The 22,609-nt window shown below is 41.0% G+C and overlaps 1 protein-coding gene across 3 annotated transcripts in view; it reads right to left on the bottom strand.

The window, feature by feature from the left end:
- pacrg (PARK2 co-regulated) overlaps positions 1-22,609 on the bottom strand; it is a 156,466-nt gene that overhangs the window by 43,960 nt on the left and 89,897 nt on the right. For all 3 annotated transcript variants that reach the window (XM_085257133.1, XM_085257134.1, XM_085257132.1), the window contains exon 4: positions 19,173-19,322. In XM_085257133.1, coding sequence (XP_085113259.1) covers positions 19,173-19,322 — 150 coding nt within the window. The remainder of the gene's footprint in view (positions 1-19,172; positions 19,323-22,609) is intronic.

Below are 22,609 nucleotides of genomic sequence, written 5' to 3'. Positions count from 1 at the left end.
TATCTTACCCTGCTTTTCTGGAATATATATGGCTCCATAAACAACTGAAATAATTGCATTAGCTTGCTGTAGGGTCAGTATAGCATTGCATATTTTGCCAGAGGGTTAAGATGAAGCATGTGAAATAAAATGTCACATACTGCTAAGGTCATGATAATGCTCCACTTTGGGAAAAAAGGAAAACCCTTAATAGGTGTCTTCAAATGTTCCCAAGGCAGGAATTTATCTTAAACCTGTCTATCTTCCTCTCTTTTGCTCTTTGTCTTGTTATTCTGATCCCATCCCAGTGAGGCAATAGCAGACTAATTGTCAGGCTGTTCCTCTAATGCCTGATTTCAGGGTTAGAGGGCAGCTGTCGGCTCCCCTGAGCTTGTAAAGATGATAGTACCAGGGGGAGAGACAGAGAGAGAGAGAGGGAAACATGAAAAAAGTAGATGGACAGAGAATCATTTTGCTTTGATTCCCTGAAATTTTACAGATTTTCTAAGAATCCACATGCAGGACTGACAACAGTCCAACAAGCTGCAATACATTCCAAAAGTGGCAATACGGAAGTAAAAAAAGTGTTGAAGCTTGGCATATGATGGAAGATGGTGTTTCAGCATTATGTATTATGAGCCCTATTCAGCTAGCAAGTGTCGGGCTGTCTTCTACTTAAGAGCCTTAATATAGGCTGCTACATCAAAGAGGTGACTAATCAGGCAGACGGAGAGAGGTGTCACAGAGTGTCAATCCTTCAGGGCCGCTGCACGTCTCTCAGGAAGCCCAGTCCATCAGCTTTGACCTCAAATACCCAACACGCAGCACATGCACGTGCTGTGTATGCAAAAAGCACACAAGCACACATAGTAGCGTGCAAACACAAATGCACATATATGCCCAAACACATGCATACGTCCATGTTCGTTTGCTAACATAAGCGCATACATGTACTGTAGGCATGCTAACCCAGCAAAACTCATTTAACTGCAAATCAATGTGAAAGATGACTTGGTTCAATGATAGGTCTCTGTTGATGAGAGCTGATTAAAGAGGTAAAAAATGGAAACTCATCTTGATGTATTTGGGTCAATTTCACGTCCACAGCTGTTGCTTGGTCAGGCCTATTTCTAGCAGAAGTGGTGGCGGTAATTAATGGGTGATAACGGACACATTTAATTGGCTGTAATCTATCCGATGAAGCGAGGAGCTTCCATTCTTTTGAGGACAAAGGCCCGTTGGGAGGGCGGAAGAATGTAGCTTCATCTTTAATGCTGCAGGCATACAGTGCAGAGTGGACCATACATCAGCATAACAATACAGCAACTCTGCAATGCCAAACAATTAAAAGCTACACTGCGCATTTAAGACATTGTAAATACACATCCTTCACTGCGTGAGCATGGCTGCATCTTTCTCCATGAACAAAGTGCAGGATAAAAAAGTCCTTTCTACTTAACATAAAACTCAGCAAATCAGTTCAAGCAGGCGATGCACTATATGTACTCATAGCTGTTTGGTTCTGCCCGAGAGCTCACTATACAATCTAGATCTTCCATATGATAGAGAAGAGAAAATGCAGTCTGCCAAGAACTCCTCCCAGAAGAGGGGTGAACACTTATTTGCATTGAAATGAACTGTCTGAGGCATGTGTGTGTATGTCTCTGCGTGTGGCAACAATACTTGCTCTGTGTGTTTTGTCAAGAGGGTGCTGGCTTGTGTGCATGGATCACTAGTGATGGGGGTGACTCTGCAATCTCACCACCCAGCCTCCAGCCCCAGGGGGACATGTGCATGTAGCTGTACTTACAAATAGTCTGTGTTTTCTGTCCATTCCAGCTCCACTGCCATGCCTTCTCTCCCCATTAACCCCCTATAGTACTGGCAAACATAGCAGTGTCAATGCCATTGAAATGACGGTATCATAGCTAATTCTTCACTCATCTGTAATTGTTCTAAATCAGATCCTAACCTTAATTACCATGGTTTGGACGATTTATTTTTTTGATTGGGGATCTATTTTATGTGAGAGGTCATGGGGATGTAGAGCACATATTTCACCTCCGGCTCTCTTATAGCTAAGAGACAAAACAGTGGATGCTGCAGCATAAGCCTTCTGTACCTTACATGTAGTTTTGCACAAGCCAGCCTAAATCTTTTAAGCCCCAGGTTTGCCACAACATTAGTTTGGAGAACATCAAACAATAGTTGATTAAGTCTGGCAGCAAATCTGCTACGGGGCATGGTTTTACTTAATACTCACAACAAGAGAGATTGTGTTATGATTTCAACTGACAGTGCTGTTATTCTAAGAAAATTTCTATTGAATCTTGCCAGTTTACACTTGGTCTCAATACAACATCGCTCTCCTCTCCCCCCCCCCCTCCCCCATACAAAATGAATACTCCATATTTTTCTCCACTGAGAGCAATCAGCTCAGATTAGGGATGGGTACCGAAACCCAGCATTAAACAAGCACTGGGGCTAAAACACTAAGGCTCATATTGATAAGCTCTGACATTATCAGCTCTGCTGTCATTACTGAGAAATTATGATGCATTTTTACTGTTCCCTCTCCAGCAGAGAGAACCCTTTCTTGGAGTCTGTGTACAAGGAACGGACGCAGCTGTCTTTCTTACAGGCTTCAGCATCATGCAGCAATCACACACACAAACCCACAGAGACCCTGCTCTTAGTTAGCGGGCTATATGTTTAAGAGGGTGGTTAAGATATTATAGCGATGGTTATAATTCTCATAACTGGGCATTATGCAGTATACTTATATGCTTCACAATCTGCCACACAGTTATATTGTAAATGAGGCCCAAAAACTAAATTGTTTGGGGAAAGCCACACCCCTTCACCTTAGGTCTGACACGTTTGGAAAAAGGATTTAATCAGCATATAGCCACTTAAAATATTATCAATTGATTAAACTGCCACTTATTGTCATGGTCCTGGGTCTTTTGACCCAGCGTTTTAAGTTTGAGTTTATTTTGTTCATTAGGTTATCTAAGTTCATTTGGTTATTAGACTCCTTGTGTTTTCTTCCCCTGTATTTAAGCTTCCCCTCACCCTTCGTGTTTCATGCTGCGTGTCTTATGTTATCAAGTTTGTATTATTATGCCTAAGTGTTTCTAGTTATTATTTTCCCCTCGTGTTTCCAACCATGTTAAATCTCCCCTGCTCTTCATGCGTTTCATGTCTGTGTCTTACGTTGTCAAGTTCGGGTTGTCATGTCTGTCTCATTATGTTTCCTGTTTTATTGTGAAGAGGTCTGGTGTTCTGTGTTCATCATGTTCAGTTTTACTCTCCCACTGTGACGTCATTATGTTCATGTGTGCCAGCTGTTTCCTCATGTGTCTCCACTTCCCCTAATCACCTCCCGTGTATTTAAGTCCTCTGTTTTCAGTGTGTGATTGTCAGGTCGTCTGTTGTTCACGCCATGTTCTCCATGCCATGTTTCTAGGTTTCATGTCCAGGTTTTTCCATGTTGTTTGTTTAGTTCTCCCAGTTTAGGTTAATGTTAGTTTTATTTCTGTTTGCCTTACCCTTTATTTGTACCTTTTCTGCCAGCCTCATTAAACGGCTCGCTTTTTGTTGATACTCAAGTTTTGATCCAAGTTCCTTGGTGTCTGCATTTTGGGTCCACTCTTCACAATACATACAGTCTGCTCTCGCCAGACTGTGACACTTATTTCTCACTCCACTGATTGTTCTGTAAAAATGGTTCATTAACCTTGTGAAACAGATAAACAATGAGAAATTTTTCAGTGACACAGCGGTCTGACCCATACTGTTGTTAGCCAAGCAAGAAAAGAAAAGAGTAAACTAGCAAAAACATTAAAAAAAAGTTAGTTTAGCTATGATCTTTAGCACTGTATTTTTATTAGTCATTGTGTGATAGCAAAAATATGTAAAGCAATTAAGATCTACAGCAGTAAAAACAATATATTCCAACATTTGCCTCAAAATTCTGGTGGACTACAATTATAAAAAATACTCAAAAGCATCTTTTGGTAGTAATTGCTAGTAATACATTAATTAAACCCTTTAACAGAACTAATATTTATCAAATGCGATAAACAAACACAAAAAAGAAAATAAAAAAGGGGGGAAATAATGTGGAAATCACAGACAGTCAAATCAATTATAGACAGTTCCAATAACAGAGGAGCATTTTTACCATTAGGCCTATGCAAACATTTTCTAGGGTAATAGAAAAAGTCATTAATGAAATTGCCTCTCTGCTCAACATTATATGGAAGACATTATGTGCGTTGTCTAAGATGAATTAAATTTAGGCTCTAATAGAAATTCAAGAAGGAAACTTTGTTTAGATTCATTCCCAGACTGATGTCGTCCTTTGCTCGGTTCTATTTTGTCACAAAGGCAAAGCTTGCAGTGGTCTTACAAACAGAGAAGCACAATGTCACAGACTCACCAATCAATCATCTGTTTGTTAGCAGTAGGCCTCAGAATACATTAGCATAGCAACATTCACATGTAATATTGCTTTTATTTTTTTATTGACACAAGAATAAATGTATTTATTCTGTGTGTTGTTCCTGGCTCTGTGTGTATGTGGATGCCCACGAGTCTCTGTGTGTCTTATTGTCGTGACTTCAAAGCTCAGGCCTTATTGGTACGGTAGCTGAGCCCGCACTGATGTTCAAATTGAAAGCCCATTTTGTTACCACTCCATTATTCTGCCTGATTGCCTTCTTGTTAGCTGCTTTCTGTGGGAGGTTTTGATTTTGCCCTGAAAAACATGTCTGGCTGCTTTGACGTCATTTTTTTTCCAGCACTGAGGCAGCATTAGCAGGGATACTGCTGTTTGTAGCAAGTCCATATCCGGTCTATGACTATGTGGCTGTTAAATGAGCTACAAACTACCAAATAAATAGCAATTGTGTTTTAAAAATATTTAACAGCTGATTGTAAGTACGTTTAATCTCTTAAACTGACTCACTACCACTCTGCTGTGTACTCCTGCCTGCAAAGGCTCATTCTCCAACCTGTTTGCCAGATCCATTTGAATTGCTCAACAAAATTTGAGATGTGGCTGGCGATGCAGAGGTTTGGAACCAGAGTAAGTTGAGCCTCCCTGTGCAAAGCATTATCTATGGATCACAGCACGTCTCCACTGAGTGCTCTTTATAGGTAATCAATAGGCAACTGGCTTATGATGGCTCTCACTCATTACAACTCTTTAATAAAAGCCCACCCTGCGGTGACTGCGGCATTGAGCAGTATGAATACTGCCACATGGGAACCCAAGTCTCTGTTTACGCACAGGGAAGACTAAAACTCACAAACAAATATTGAGCACATCATACTTGCTAGCAGTTAGTTTAATCTAAATCATCTATAGCTGTTCCGACAGCATTAAGAAATCTAGCCCTTTCTTACGTATCCTGTTGGTGAGGACTTCTAAAGTATCTCTGACTTAATCAATATGCACATCACCCAATTGATAGGGCGCTGTGTCATGAGAGTTTCCAGGAGACTCTCGAGAAAAAGGTGGCGCACCCGCTTTAATGCTCCAATCAATGCACTGCTGCCTGCATTTATCAGCGACTAAACTGCCAGACTACAATTCTCAAGCTGAAAGCATCATTCTTGTGACCAAGAGAGCTGAGCTTCAATTTGCATGGTCTCACATAACCTTCAGCAACATATGGCTTCCTCTCTTATTCGCCCCTAAAGCTGGAGGTGTGTATCGTAGTAGCTATTTTCCAATGGCTGAAAAGCAGCTGTCCCATCTCTCCGCACATATGGAGCCAGGTGATGAAATTCATACTACACCAAAGTTGTTTTTTTTTTTTTAAATCTCTGTACTTTCTAATGAGGGGAGGCCTCATGTTAATCTATAGGTGGGTCACTTTGTTATATATAGAGGGTCAGGGGAAGAGGTCCCGCGTGGATCAGTTTCCCATTACTTTGCCTTCATATGTCCAGGAAACACAGGGAGACAAAACTAGAGAAGGAAGTAAGTGACCCTGCTTCTACTACTGCATACGTCAGTACTCAATAAGCACAGATGTTCTCAGTCTACCTTAAATTACCCTACAGCATCTGTTTCAGCTTGCCATCGGCCACCCACACACACATATGTATGGATGCAAATACACAGCATCCTAAATGAAAACACAACAATATATAATTAGGGAAACCTACTGTAATAAGAAGTTTGCCTCCACTACTCTCTACTCTAAATACAAATATAAAACAATACAAAGCAAAGAGGCTAAAAATCATCAGCAGAGAACCTGCTGACTTCTTCTGTAGACAGTGTGCAGTTATGAACATCCTTAAGGTGCCAGTATCCGAGGGGAAGATGACCTTTCTCTTCCCAGAATAGCAGGCCTGTGGGAAACAAAGACTATGGTGACAAACACAAGAGAGTGACTGTGACCCCTCAGGGGCCAACACACATGCTCTGAACACAAGCTCAACTCCAGAGCTTGCTCACCTGCGTGCAACACACACACACACACACACACACACACACACACACACACACACACACACACACACACACACACAATATATATATATGCATGCTATAGCCTTAAAACTTTTGTTTCAAATCAGTGATTTCTTCAAAATTGGATTTCAATGATAAAATGAACAACAATCAGAGCTGAAATAGTTGAAGGAATATCTTTGTGGACCATGTTATGCTATAATAGTTTTGGCATTAGATGAGAAGAGTTAGATGAGTCACATAAGAAGTAAAACACCACACACATACGTTGGCAAATAAGCCACAACCGTCTCACGGGTAGCAAAACTTAACAGAAAGACTAAAAATCAAAGAGTGAATGATAACAGTAGCAGCATTTTTCTGTATTTCATTGCTTTTGAAGTTCACGTGGCTGTCTACTTCTTGACCGCCTATAGTGACGTCCGGGATTCTCGTTGTCATGGTGCGGTTGCCAGGCAACTCCAAGATGAGTGAGCTCACAAATGACCATGAGCCCTACCCAGTTCAGACTACAGAAAACAACGAAAGAAAAGAAAAAGTGTTCAAAACTTTAAGAGAGAATTGTGTTATTTTAGAGTCACCTCTCAAATAAAAGCCCCCTTCTGCCCCCAGGCCAGCAGATATCATATTACATACCAGAGGTGTGGACTCGAGTCACATGACTTGGACTCGAGTCAGACTCGAGTCATTAATTTTATGACTTTAGACTTGACTTGAAAAAATGTTCTAAGACTTGTGACTTGACTTGGACTTTTACACCAATGACTTGGGACTTGAATTGGACTTGAACCGGTTTACTTGAAAAGACTTGATATTTTACCCCAAATATAAAATTTAACATGCATATTATATAGAGATTGAAAATGTGACGTCATTCACGGGTAGAACCGCAAAGGATTCTGGGAACTCGTGGCAAGCGGTACTAGCTCACGCAGGCTTTCAATTAAAATCAGTTATACAGCGATAAAAAGAAACACAAAAATGTCAAGAAGCTGTTGTATTATTAACTGCAATAGCCGGTCGCATGACAGCCACGGGAAGCCGACGGGTAAAGAGATCGGTTGTTATCGGATTACGTCGTTGAAGAGAAATTGTTCGAGCCATGTTTCCGAAGTAACAAAGAGGCGACTGGATTGCAGCCATTCAAAGAGCAAATATAACGTCCCAGAACACTCCAGCTCACAGGTTAGTCTGCTCCAAGCATTTACACGAAGGTCAGTGTTTTTTAGTAGTTAATACGTCATTTTCATAACATAATTAGTGATATAGGTTACAAGCAATTCTGGCGCTGAACAGAAATGGTCGCGCTATGCTCCTTTGTTTATTGTGCATAAATAGTGAATTGTCCTGACACAATATTGCGTTTCGCTTCTGTTATTATGGTACATTGACAAAAACATATACTTTTATTCACAGGATAAAACAGGTTTTTTGTATCACTAATTGCCCAGTACGATTACAGCATACAGTATTATTGTCACTGCTACATTTCTGTGATGGGTACCAGAAATTATTTCCACTGCTAATTAATTACCGTTGAGCTCAAAGGTCCTATTAATAAACGGTTAAGGAATGTGTATTTATGAAGACGATTTGTGAGACTGGTAAACTTATGATACGTACGATGGTCTTTCGTTCTACACGGTACATTTCAAGGTCCTGCACCCATCCGTCGGTAAACTGTACCTGGGCTTGTTGCAGTGACCTGAAGTTACTAAACTTCATGAGTGTATGCACTCACTCCAAGAACCGTATAATTATAAATATGCATATAAATATGCTAAGATGAGATAGCTGACTTCATCTAACTAGCAAATGTTGTACAGGCTATGTTGGTGATGCAGTTTTTTTTAATGTGTATGATATTTTTGTCATGCGATTTTAAAGCTGGTCCTACAACCGCATCCAAGAATAACATGCAGCGTATCTCAGAACTGTCGGTGAAAATTATTCTTGGAGCTAAGTTTAATTGAGCTGCATTTTAAAGAGGTGCAATTTCACAATTTGTGTATATTTTCTAAGTTCACTATTTTGTCATGTGTTGAGAAAAACACAGATTTTAAAATTACATGGTCTAATATTTACATTTAGCATAACTGCAACATTATTTTTTCGTTTTTTTTTTTTTTTTTAAAGACTCGAAAGGACTTGAAATTCAAAGTTTCAGACTTGTGACTTGACTCGGACTTTTACACCAGTGACTTGAGACTCGACTCTGACTTGCCTGACATTACTTGAGACTTGACTTGAGGCTTGAGGATAAAGACTTGAGACTTACTTGAGACTTGCAAAACAATGACTTGGTCCCACCTCTGTTACATACATATTTTAGCCTAGCTTAAAAAATAAAAACAATTCAAATTTAACTCCATATGATTCATAAGATTATGGGTAGATTTATGTATTTAACCCTGTGTCTGCACCTCCTTACTGCTGCCTCTTTCCAGTGAGTTGTGTGTGTAGAAGCATCAGCTCCACCACATATTACACTTGCATCAGAGTCACTGTTGTTTTGTGAACTTTTTTTGTTGAGAAAAACAGATTCTCCTTGGGATGAATTGTACTACTACTTAAAAGATGCTGTATTTTTAGTAGCCTTGTACACCTCTGTTGAAGTGAAACCTTTAGAGTACTAGCTAAAATGGAAACTTATTAACTTGTCATTGGTCATTGAGTTACCTTGAATAAGGAAATAGTAAGTTTCCCTGGACCTTTAAGATAAAATGTCCCTGGTGTAGCAGCATATTTCCATATATTCGTTTTTGTTTTTTTGTTTTTTTTAAAAACAACCATGAAAGAAAAAATAATTTTTTGAAGAAAAATGTGAGAGGAAGATACTGAAACAGTTTGCTATCAAAGCACCGTGAGACCACATCTGTGTAGTATAGATGTGGTTCACAGTAAAGGAGAACATCGAGGCTTGTAGAGAAATGAGGCGAGAGAGGCTGGGGATTTGCTTCTCCATCCACGCAGACTAAATATTTGATGGGAGGAGGTGGTGGAGAAGACAGAAGCTGAGGGGAGAGGAGGAGAACCATGGGTGCATCTCCTTTGGGAGTAATGTAAAGTGTCCCAGGCATGCAGAGGGGTTGGCGGGTCAGCACGTTACAAGAGCTGCCACAAACCTCAAGGTGAATAATTCATCTATCTTGGGTCAACAGTAGAGCAGAACAAAGAAGCCAAGGCTTTTAGCACTTGGGCTACACTGAAGGAAAAAGCGAAAACTATGCATCAGCTCGGTTATGAAAAGGAGGACTGGGAGCAAACACGGAGCATAAAAGATAATGTTAAAGCCTTGGCTGGTACTGAAAGTCAGATAAAGTTAATTATGTGGCCACTGTTGCAAGGCGTTAGATGAAGGGTCCACCTTGCATTGTTATCACCAACACATACATAGAAAAGAAAACTAGGAATACTGGATTTGTATAAATCACCACAGCAGTGTTTTGTTTATGCTCCTAACATCTTTTGATCCTGTGTTTCCAAAGCGAAGATGTTAGAAAGTGCACGGCATGTGCAAAGCTTTCACCGCAGAGGTCAAGAATCTGCCTATAAAATATGATCCCAAGCAGACTGCATACTCTACATTCCACGTGACAGTGTGACGTAGACGTTGATGTTTATATCCCCTCTATTGACTTTGAAGGGCACAGAAAGTGTGTGTGTGTGTGTATCCTGCACTCACGCTTGTGTGACAGAACAGATCCTGAAAGTAAATAAGGCACTAAAGTGGGAATTTTCTCAGTGTTTGTGCAGCAGTGACAGTGTGCCCTATTGCACTCGCACGCAAGCACACACACATATCCTGATAACGGTCTTCTGTGTCTGTGCAACTGGTGTGGTAACAATATTATTTACAGATGAAGCTGCACTGAATTAATTATGCAAACAATGTGCAATGTGCATTCTAAATGATAATACTGTACATCGCCAGCAGCCTATTTAAATATTAATCTTTCCTTTATTAAATGAAATTTAACCATTAGCAATGTTGCAGCACTGAAAAGGCAACGCGCTTGAAGCGTATTCCATGGAGAAAAACATTTCAAGTGACGCTACTGATTTCTGAGCACACCGTTAGCTCGTAGCTGAATACTGAAGTCATGTGCTACATTTGAGAGATTTGTTTCATGTACGTCTTTAACACCGTGCAGCTTACAGATGACAGTTTATGTCAGGGAACTTATTTTACATGACAGGCCACACATAGCCCACTTTAATCCTAAGTGGGCAGAACCAGTGAAACTCTCCTTTCTGTAGACAAAACGAAGTTTAACTGCTAATTTGATCCCTGCAATATATGATTGCAAGAAAAAGCAGCATTTCTTTATCAGGTTTTTCTAGCAGATAAAGAAATGTTCCTGTATTTAAAAAAAGCATCTGTCAGAATGACTCTTTGAGTTTAAATTGTGAGAAATTATTGTGTAAAACAACATAAAAGGTTTTGATAGCACATTGCTCGGACTGTTCTGTAATTATAAATCAAAAGGTTTCTGTTAATTCACAGAAAACAGCCTTTTAAAAGAAATAGTGGAACATACAGGACTTTTTCTGTCATTTAATTGTTAAATTGTATTATTTTATTACTTTGGTGCAGTATGAATGGCCATGTAGGGATGCTTTTATCAGGATGAAAAGCTGTAAAACTTGAAAATATATGAAAATTAAACAGTTAAAAGTCAATAACATGTGCTGTCGTTCACATTTTCCAAAGCCATCTATTGGAGTCTGTATAAGGCTGATTATTATGGCATTATTGGAATATGAATTCTGGAGTCATGATAAAACAAAAAAAAAAAATTGTGAGTGAACCATGATCTTGACTGAACATCAGTTGATGAAGAAAATAATGGAAAAAAGTTCCCTCGAGCTGTAAATGAGGATAAGATGGACAGACAGATCAGACAGACTGACAACAGGAAAAAACAAAATAAAAAACAACAGAATAAAATAGAACCTACATGGTATAAGTAAATAAAATTCCAGTGTTCATACCACTCTTGTATGATAGAAACATGACAAAAAAAAGCTGTGTTATTGACTGTATGAGCAAAATACATCAGTTAGAGACAGTGCAGAGACTGGCTGGCATATGATGAGATAATGGGGTATATCTGTCAGTGAAATATGCCCAGAAGGGGCAGTAATGGGGTGTGGGTCTCTAAAGGGGTAGGGTTGGGGGGGCACACTGTGGCAGCATTACTCTGGCTTTGTTTGGTTCAGTGAGAATGACTATGGGTGACCGAGTGGTTTTCCTGGCCGCATTAAAGTGGAACTTCTGTGTGAAAGAAGACAGAGGTGACAAAAAATGACAGTCGCAGATGTAATATGACTGCCACAGCAGGGACGCCTGAAAATCTCAAGTGCTTTGCAAACAGTGACCTGTTTGAAATGCGGGTGTATCACACGAATCCAGACAGAGGTGATAAAATCTATTTTATTCATTGTTTATTATGAGTGTCCTTGCCGGAGACAACAAAATCAGAAGCCTGTAGAAATGCCATTTGTTATTTATTTTGCAAAACTGTGCTTTTTTCTCTCTCTCCGTGTTCAAGCGGCGGACCCATTCGTGGAGGTGCGCTTATGAAAGCCGACAGCCAACCTGACGCAGGGTGCGAACGCTGATCCAAAGCGGGCCGGACAAATGTCTGCACACACACCAGCACTCTGTCGCTGCCTGCCCGCGGAGATGTCAAACACGATGATGTGGGAAGAAGCTGGAGGAGAGCTCTCTGCTTGCCACTACCAAGTCAGGAAGCCCAAAAAATTCTCATGCGAGGACGCGGATTCATACGTATGAATACACGGGAGCCATCGTCACACATGCACTCTAATCTGAATGACAACAAAGTGGCCCACGAATCTAATCCAGGCTGTGACTGGAACGATCACCTGTTTTTAGCAAACACAGCTAATGCTGGCCTATTCATCTCACTCTTTTGTCTGGTTTCGACAACTCGATAATTGTGTTACACATGTCAGGCCCCCGGAGCCAGGACAATCCTGCAAATCGTTTCACAGTGCCCCAAATTCATTAATTACAGAGTGTGTTAATCTCATTGAGATGGGAGGGAATCGGGTGAGGAAAGGACCCTCATAACTCATCCAATTAAGTAATTGGGTGCTTCTTGGATTTAGAGGGAATGAAAGGAGCAGCTCCACTGAAAGTGAAGACTTATGTTTCATCACTAAGGATACGGTACCTACACATTCATCTACAAAGCAGAAGTTACTGTGTTCAGTAACCCGATCTTAGCTGTCTAAAAGCTAAACATTCAGCTTTTAGAAGACTGATCTGGAGCCTAAATTCTTGTCCAATAAATATCCAAGATTTAAATTTTAGTGAAGATTGCTGAACTAGCTACTCCAAGGAACCACAGGGAAGGGAATTACTGTGGATGTATTTCTATAATGAAAAACATCCATTCTACTTCATCCATCAGCTTAAAAACATTTTCTGCATCTTCTGTTGCAGTGATTCCCAGGGTGTAGGCCAGGTTCCCCTGGTGGTAGTTTGTAATATTATTCATTACTCATTGCTCTGACTAAATTTGACATTTGTGTCCTACTGGCAGGTGGGTCACACATTAGTCTTAACCTCCTAAGATGCGAACTCTTCCACAGCATGCATTTTTAATTTCTCTTTGATATTTGGGCATATTGGGGCCCAATGAATGTAAAAACAAAGAATTACCAGATTTTTTTTTTTTTTTACCTTTTTTTTTTTTTTAAGAAAAATAAGAGTCACATATGAGAATATTCATTTAAAATTTTGATAGAACAGTAGCAGTATAATGTCCTTGTAAGTGGATATCAGGCCCGTGTAGAGCAAAATTGAGTATTTTGGTCTAAATAACCAAATTCTATTTCATTTTAAGCGCACTGCCAGGTTTTGTGCTTTGTTAAAGATCCCGTAATTCCCCTAAGTGCTTCACATCGCAAGAAAGGCACTATGTACCAAATGATGAACAAATCAACAAACATAAAGCCGGGCTCTTTCTGAGATGCTCCTCTCAAACAATTAGTAAAAGTACATTATGTGGCTTGATGGAACAATAGAGGCAGGCATTTATTCCGGCGAGAAAAGGGCACGTGAAATACGTCTTCTTCTTCGTTTTCTGAGGGTCGATCAGACCAAGAGAATGAGTTGTGTATGCTGGGTGTGGATATGTGTGTGTGTGCATGCTCATTGAGCAGTCTGCCTGTCTGACTGCGGAGCAGCCCAGATTATGCATGAATCTGGCTGCTTATCAGCTGACCTTTAAATTGGAGCCGCGGAGTGACTGCAGGCCCAAGGGCTGACGCTCGCAACTGATTGGCTGCTCCGCCTCAGACCTGCTGACAATAGAAATTAACAGAGACAGGTGGGCATATCCGCAGGCGCAAGGAGTATTGGAGTGGAGGGAGATAGAAAGAGGTAGGCGGGAGGGGAATGGGGGGAGTGGGCGGCATTAATATAAAACCATATTTCTACTATTTTCCTCAACTTTGTGTCTTTTCTTAAGCTTTAGGAAAGAAAGAAAAAAAAGTCATTATGTGCTGTGAAGCATGCTAACAATGCAGCAGGTAAGGACAGGCAACTCGGTATACCTGGATTTCATCTCTTGCTCACTCATGCTATATCTTCTTCCATTTCTCTTTTGGCTCTCTGTTTCTCCCATTCATCTCGTATTGTAATGGCGGAGGGGTTTCGGCAGGATGTGATGGTTTGATAGATATCTCCAGTTGGAGGGGGGCTATGTGGAAAGAGGAGCTGAAGATGAGGTGTGTGTTCTGATGTCCACTGGGGGAAAAGGAGCTCTCCGTGCCTGTGGAAGATGATGGATTATAGTGGGGGCATAGGCTTATGTGCGTGTTTTTGTGTGTTTGTGCGAGCGCGGCTCCTCCATAGCGTTGCTATGTACACAACGAAAGCGTGGCAGTGAATTAATTTTTCACAACAGCAGCTGGAAAAGGTCATTAAATAAAGCAAATGTTTGTGACTGGGAATCCCCAGGAATTAGCTTCAACATCATACACGCCACAGTGCAGTGGTGTGGCAGTAAATGGGAGTATTATGTTGTATTGTGGACAGGAGCACAGGTGGTTGAGTACACAGGCATACGCTTGGCCTTCTGTCTTATTAAAATGAGCCGAGGAAAAAAAAAAGGATTTAATTTCCTTGTGTTTCTGCTCAAGATGGCCTTTTCTCTTAGTATCATAGTTGAACACAGTGGAATAGGTCTCCTTCCTCATGACTCTCCATGTCCTTGTATCAGGGTGTGATGGAGGGGGTGGGGGTGGCGGTTGTCTGGTGAACCACCTACCCGTGTTTATTTCCATTCAATTCCAAACATCGGCTGTAACTGAGCCGCCGTATAAATAAAAAAGGCCCAACGTGACCTGTGAGTGTGCCTGTGACCACGTCATGTGATACTCAGATAGAGCGCGGTCATGAGATAAGATACAGCCACAGTGCTGCATCTGTCACCAACACAAAAACCTCACCAGTTGTCCAGACACAGAAGACAGAGAGCCACTATCACAACTTGTAGAGTGTGTGTGTGTGTCTGTGTGTGTGTCTGTGTGTGTAGGCTCAGCAATGCATGTGGGCGAGACCCTATCATAGCTGGCCACATTCCTAGCAGAAAGATAAAAGAGGCTAAATGAACCAGATCACTGGTGTGTGAGCAATAAGTGTGAATAACTGTGTTTCTGTGGGTGTGTGTGTGTAAGAGAGAGAGAGAGAGAGAGACAGTGAGAGTGCGCTTGTCAGTGATGAATAGGTGTTTAAGGACCTACACCTTACAGATAAGCGAAGAAAATTATCAGGGCAACAACAACAATGCTACCCTGGGAACCAGACAAATCTGCGAGCTCATGTTTCATTCACTGTGGCAGAGCACGCCAGGCCCTCCTCCTGGTCGTACAGATTTCTAAATGCTTAGTCTCCGCTACACCAAACACAACAGCTTTAATACGACAGCTGCATATAAAAGCTATATGATTGAGCAATTTCGATAAACACACAACCAAGATGCTTGCCACTGATGTGGAGCACCCTGTTAAATCCACTTTTGTCTCTATTAAAGGAGTTGGATGGATAGAGAAGAACAAAAAACTGAACTTGAAGACTTCATCTGAAGCCAAGCACCAACATCTGGGGCTGAAAAATGAAGCAAATATGAAAGTCCAAAAAATGCAACTTAAATAGCCACTTGAGGCTGGCTGTGAAAATAAGCCATCCCCAATAAACTCACAGTTTGAAATCCTTCGCTCTCGCCAGTCCTTCTTAGTTTGTCCTTATTTTAAGTTGTATCTTTTCCCTTAATAACCAACCGGTTATAACAGAGGGCTGCCCCTCCCTGCACCTGGCTTTGTCTTCCTGCCAAAACAGAGTTCTTCCTTCCCACTGCTCCCCAGTGCTCGCTCATAGGGGATCATCAGAAGTGCTTTGAGATGGCTGCTACTGTAAACTGAAAACCGATGTTAATTTTAATTGAATTATAAATGCACAACTTAACAGCAGAAATGTTTAGGGAGTATACTGTGGGGTGATTATTTAAATAACCAGTCTGTTGAATTGTTTTAACGTCCCAGCTATGCTTCGAGCACTGAAGTGACCATTTTTGGGTCCCACTAGAAGTGATTTGTGTCGAAAAGACACCATGTATGCAGGACTTTTTAAAAATTTAAACTCGAGTTAGTGTTCATAGTTTTCTTTACATCTGCTCAGCTCACCAGGTCCTATTTATCATAAGGTAACATAACCGACTGTGAAAAAGTGGAATTTAGTAATAAAGAATCTGTATTCACTGATCTAGCCAACATCTAATCTACTAAATAAAATCAGTACTGGCATACATTTCATCTTCATTCACAACCCCGCAATATATTTTCGATGTTGTTTACTCCGCTGCAGAGTCCCTTCCTGATATGATATACAGTACGGCAGATGAGTTCCCATCCTTTGAGCTCAGAAGAGGAATTTGCTGGATGAGGGAGCACATCTCTCCTTCTTAAGGAACATTGTTGCATTTCATTAGGGATAAGATTCATCACATCAAGAAAACAAGAGAGCCATGCAAATCGTATTGGAGAAATTCCTACACTGTCCTCAACATTGTCTCTAAAACACACACATGCACACACACATGCACACGTAGACAAATACACAAAGAACAGTTGATAAACAAAAGACACAAAGCAAACAAAAGCTGAGAGCGTTGATTCAGGAGACAAAAGGGTACATCAAGGATGGTGATACTATGTGATTGCTCATTATTGTGCACTTCAAAATGACGCATTACTGTGACAGTGGGAAGAATGGCAGCCAGCAGCCCGGAGTTAAACGGGCATATTTTTCTCTCTTTGAACAATGACAGAGGCCTGGACCCCAAAAAGACTGAACATGTGGGTTGGTGGGTTGTAACGCTGTTCTTCTGGTCAGAGGGCCAGCGCTCTGTCTGAGTGAAAGGACACCCGAGGGTCCATTCTGGAGATGGCTGTTAAGTTCCGTCTCTGACCTTGGAAAAATGGCTCAGATAAGGGCTGTATACAGACCAATTTAACAGGTCACAACCCTGTCTCAGAGTGGGAGCGACACAGCGGAAGCATGGGAACACAGCCTAAGGGATCTGTCCCGCCATGAGATGTCGGTGATATCTAACTGTGGCCCTGACCCTGCAGCAGTGGCTGTCAGCCTATTGATTCGGAGCTCGAACAACTGGGCAGACAGAAACAGAGTCAGGTTGTGTAGCCTCATCTGGACCGGCGTGCAATGGTATATGTGCAAGTATATGTGGGGCATGTCATAGATGTGTAGTAAAGCATTGTGTGCCCAAGGCTGGCAAACAGACAACAGTGAGCAGGGAGAGACAGAAAGCACTGAAGGCAACAGCTGCATATGGGATACAACAGATCTATTCATGACAGACGTACACAAATGTGGACACAGACACACACATTTGGCATGAAATGGACAGTGGTCCCGTTGTGGCGCAGGAGATAAGAGGGATGCCATGCAAGCTCTGTGAGTTACAGTGTGGGAGTTACCACACACAACTAGCCGGCCTTCTGTGTCTTCTACTGTATTAACACAATGATCGTGCCTGTCTGCTAGAGGCTCGGTCTGAGGCACTGAGACAGCCGACTGAGTGTGGGATGGACCTGGAGGTGTATATAAGTAAGATTAGATAATAGATGGACTTCAATGAAAGCTTTGATATTGATATAAACAAGCCATAAAACAGAAGAGAGAAACAAAGACAAAGGCACACAGAGAAAGACTGTGAGAGAACAACAACCCTGAAATATTTGTGGATTAGGCAGAAAGAACTCTAGTTCTAGTTCACACCGTGTTTGTTCCCCCCTCCCAAAAGGGAAGCATCTATTCTCTGTATTTGAAGTTATATCTTTCTCTGCTAGAGGGGAGTGGGTAGAACAGAACATGAATTGTGACAGCTCATCTAAGGCTTCAGACGGTGATCGGGGGGGAAACACAAGGAAATTATCCAGCTATCTATGAACTTACAGTATATAGACGCTCGCTTGCACCGACATACTTTACTTTGGTAACATTTTCAGCCTCAACTCTCGTCAAACTTTACAGGAGAGAAACTCTGCCGGATGCCTATAAACTACTGAAGAGGAAGCTCTGTCCTTGTTTAGCAGATTGGGCCCTGTGCTTTGGCAGCTGTATGGACCTCTCTCTGGCAGAGGCTGGTCTCAAGAGGTGGATAGCAGAGACGCCTGCCAGGTGAGAGGTTGGCTCGGATTTAATCGATGCCTGCCAGAGGAGGACAGAGGAGCAGTTGAGGCAGGTGGACAGAGCGCCACGGTAACTACCAGGCAGATATATTCATGGTGAGGTTCACCGGCTGACTCCGGAGCTTTTGGTGTGGCGGAGAAACTCGCGCTTCAAAACAGTTTAGGGGATTGATTTGACAGCTAATTTACGGAGGAGATTTGCATAAGGCCGTGCACTAATAAGGCGGGCTTTCCTGTTCCCTCCTTTGTCTTTTCTCACTATCTCAACAAACAGATAAATGTAAGCGAATTAAAGAGACAACAGATTCAAATTGGATATTGATTAAGAGACTAAAGCCTTGTGTTTTCTCCCGTTAAAGCTTGTGTTTAGATGATTGATTCACAATGTCAGTCTCCACACCCTGCTGTGGTGTTTGGGGCTGGTTGTGCCTTTAAGCCTTCAATGGGTCCACATCATGTCACACCATCCTAAGTGCTTTGACACAGCCACACAAAGAGCCCTGCCTATCTGATGCCAATCTCCCCAGGTCCTGGTGTCACCCAGGTGCAGCCTTTCAGTGAGAGCAAGGACAAAGTCTCCTCCTCAACAGCACTGCACAATGCCGCCTGACTGACAGCAGAAAAGACAAAATTGAGCTTCTCTGTCAAGTGGATGCTTAAGTGGAAGGAGGAAAAGTAAAAAGGACTCGAGGGCAGAAGCTTTGAGTCTACAGCAAAGAAAATGCAGAAAACAGAATCCCTTTTTAGTTGGACTCAAATAAAAAGAGACACTTAACCTCTACGTGGCATTTCTCAGGGCTGTCAAATCACCTGGTTCATGCCCCTCCCCCCGTGACTGCTGCTCTGCAGTCATGCCAATATTAGAACAAGCTTACACAAGATCTGCTCCAAAAGACAAACACCTCCCACATCATCTGTCCTTGAAACACTCCAGAGCTTGGTGCCTGAAACTCACTTCTCTTGTTCTTGAAGAGGTTAAAAACGGTGAGGATCTGCCTGAAGTAGGGCACCAGAGCTTCTCCCACCTTGTCTGCAGACATCACCAGGTGCTGCAGGACTTTCACGGTGGTGCACATCACCTGATGGTTCCTTGTGTTCAGGGCATCTGAAGGGCAGCAACATAATTTGATATCAGTTAGCAATATCAGTTAAATACAGTCAATTTACACATTGTTTCTTCATGTAAGTGAAGGCGATGATCTGCGTTGGGAATGGGTTTAGCAGACTCCCTTTTCCTTGAAAGAATTTTCCTTAAAGCAGAGCTTTGATTTAGACTAGCTTGTCTGCAATCAGTGATTTCAAATGCACTGGGGAGGCAGGAGTAAGTGAGAGCCAATCACTGGGCTATTTGGCCTACAGCTGCACTTAACTCCATCTCCCACCGATAGAGAGAACAAAAGAGAATGATGGTGGGAGAAATGGAGAGCTCGTGATCCAGAGAGACAAATATGGAGAGGAAAAAAAGGGGGAGAAAACAACATAAGACAAATGTCAAATCAGAGATTAAGATAGATGAAAGACAGAAAGGAAAGGGCTAGAAAATAACTTGTTATTAGCCTCTAAGACTGGCATATTCATACTTGTTGTTTTATTTCGGCTGCTTTGGATTTTATGTGGCCCTTTGAATGAGCACTGGTAATTCCCTTTGTGCAGTCTAAAACAGTATATCCCCACCAAAAAAAGTTAGGTCTCTTCATGAAACCTTTAACTGTCATTTGACGCCTACTTTCACAAAAAGGGGTTTGCAATACCATCACACTGACTATTCTGCCTGTAAGCACTTAGAAAAACAAATATGAAAGGCATGAAAAAAAGAAAAACCTTTTAAAAGAAATAGTCAAAAACAAAGAAATCAGCTACGGAGTGCAAAAACACTGAGAGCCTGTGGTTGATGGTGAGGAAAATAGGAATAGCAGAGAAATGCCGCTATTATACAGTTTCAATCTGGTAAAAGATACTAGGACACGGCAGAAGTATTAAAGCCAGCCATTTGACTTTAAAGATGCAATGAATGAGGATATCAACTGCTCCACGCTAATTTAGAGAAACCGTAGCCACAGGTTTTGCTTCGTGGTTATGCTACTGACTTTGGTTAGTAAAGCTGTCGTAATATTAAATGCCACAGAAGGGAGTCCATCAACTGCTTATTTTTAGTGAAAAAAAAAACATTTAAAAACTAGGTAATAGACAATCCTTACAAAACTACTGCAATAAATGGCATCCCTCTCTTCCTGTCAACATGGACCGCTTACCTGCAAACCCACATGTGAATGTTCCTTAGCACTTAGACAACATGAAAGCTGGGGGTTCCAAAAATTCTATTGAAATGTTGAACCTGTTTATAAAGATCATCAGAAACATGGCTAAATGACAAAATGAGTGGCACAGTGCTTCACACCAAAAGAAAAAGTTTGCTAAAAATACGTTTTAAATAAAAAATAAAGGTGAAATTTCTTTTCACTGCCCTCGAGTCACAAAACCTAACGAAATAAAAAAGGTTTCTGGATTATTACCCCCATATCAGTGGTTTGTACACACACACACACACACACACACACACACACACACACACACACACACATATATATGTACACACACACTGATTGGACAGTGTTGAAACAGCACTGCATATTTGTGGAGGAGTTATTTAGGCTGTCCTTCGTGATAAAGTCTACAGATTATCATAAACATAAGCAGCTCTGAGTTTTGTATTTTTAGCACAAACTCATGAACACAATTTCTACCAGCAGCACGTGTGTATATACTGTACACTGTAAAAAAAAAATCCTAAAAACACAGTAATGTTCCGGCAGCTGGGGCGCCAAAATAATACTATAAAATAACAGAAAATAACTAACTAAATAAAATACGGTTATTTTCAGTAATGACAATACAGTTTGTAGCCCAAATTTTACATAGGATTTTGCCTTTTTCAAGTGCTTTTAAACATTAAATTAGGAACATTTGAATGTGATTAAAATGTTAAATAAATGGTAAATGGCCTGTATTTGTATAGCGCTTTACTAGTCCCTAAGGACCCTAAAGCTTTACACATCCAGTCATCCACCCATTCACACACACACTCACACACTGGTGATGGCAAGCTACATTGTAGCCACAGCCACCCTGGGGCGCACTGACAGAGGTTTATAGGTAATTTCATTAAACAATGAAATTACCTATAAACAAGGTCAATGAATGCGGCAATATGAATAATAATACTTAAATGTACAGAAATATACAGTTAACAGTTGGTTTAAATAATAATAATGGATTGCATTTATATAGCGCTTTTCGAGACCCTCAAAGTGCTTTACAATTCCACTATTCATTCACTCTCACATTCACACACTGGTGGAGGCAAGCTACAGTTGTAGCCACAGCTGCCCTGGGGCAGACTGACAGAAGCAAGGCTGCCATATCGCGCCATCGGCCCCTCTGGCCTCACCAGTAGGTGGTAGGTGAAATGTCTTGCCCAAGGACACAACGACCGAGACTGTCCGAGCTGGGGCTCGAACCGGCAACCTTCTGATTACGAGACGAAATGCCAACTCTTGAGCCACGATCGCCCTAAATAACATTATTTGATGTAAAAAAAGTTTATAAGAATCATTTTATATATTTTTCCATAGCATTACATTTGAATTTAACAGTTCAATCTTTCAAATAATGGACAGATATTTGTGAAATTATGATACATTTGTGAATGTATTTTAACAATCTAAATATGCATATGTACAGACAAATATATTTAAAAAACAAGAAAATTATGTTTTATTACATTTACAGTGATTTTATGTTATTTTACATTTGAAATGTAAAATCACAGTCTATTTATGTAAATTTAATGATATTCTAGAAAAACAGTACAAAACTGTAAAATACACAGTAAAATACTTTTATATTACAACATTTTTTTTACAGTGTATGCTTCAAGATGAGTACAAAATTGATTGTAACAAAATTGATAGCAACACTATATGAATAGCCCTGCATGTAGCTCAAAGGCTTCCAGAAGTGAGAATAATGACTAATTAACTTCCAGAAACTGCTACTGTGAGTCCCTGTCTAAATGAATGGAGCCTGAAAGTGGTTCTACCTGCCTCGAACTAACCTGTAACAGTAACTAACCCAACCAGTGGGATTACATGTTTGTGTGCAGCCAAGTTAAACCCTTTGTCTTTCAGAGGAATTGGAGGGACATTTGCGATCTCTGCCATGACAGAATTCTTCCATGAATCTCTATTCATTCATTCATGGATCTCTGTTTTTCTGACTGCTATTTAAGTCTTTGTACATTAGAATCAATATATATTTCAAGTCATTAGTAGAAATAGTAATTTACCCATACCTAGCTGCAGCACCTTATTCGAACTCACATAAGACTAATCG

The sequence above is a fragment of the Mchenga conophoros genome, linkage group LG19, assembly GCF_057382185.1.
Source record: "Mchenga conophoros isolate Kocher_MC1m ecotype Shallow Benthic linkage group LG19, M_conophoros_male_GT1.1, whole genome shotgun sequence".
NCBI lineage: Eukaryota > Metazoa > Chordata > Actinopteri > Cichliformes > Cichlidae > Mchenga > Mchenga conophoros.
The sequence above is the reverse complement of the archived record's forward strand: the minus strand, read 5'-3'. Positions and strand labels throughout refer to the sequence as shown.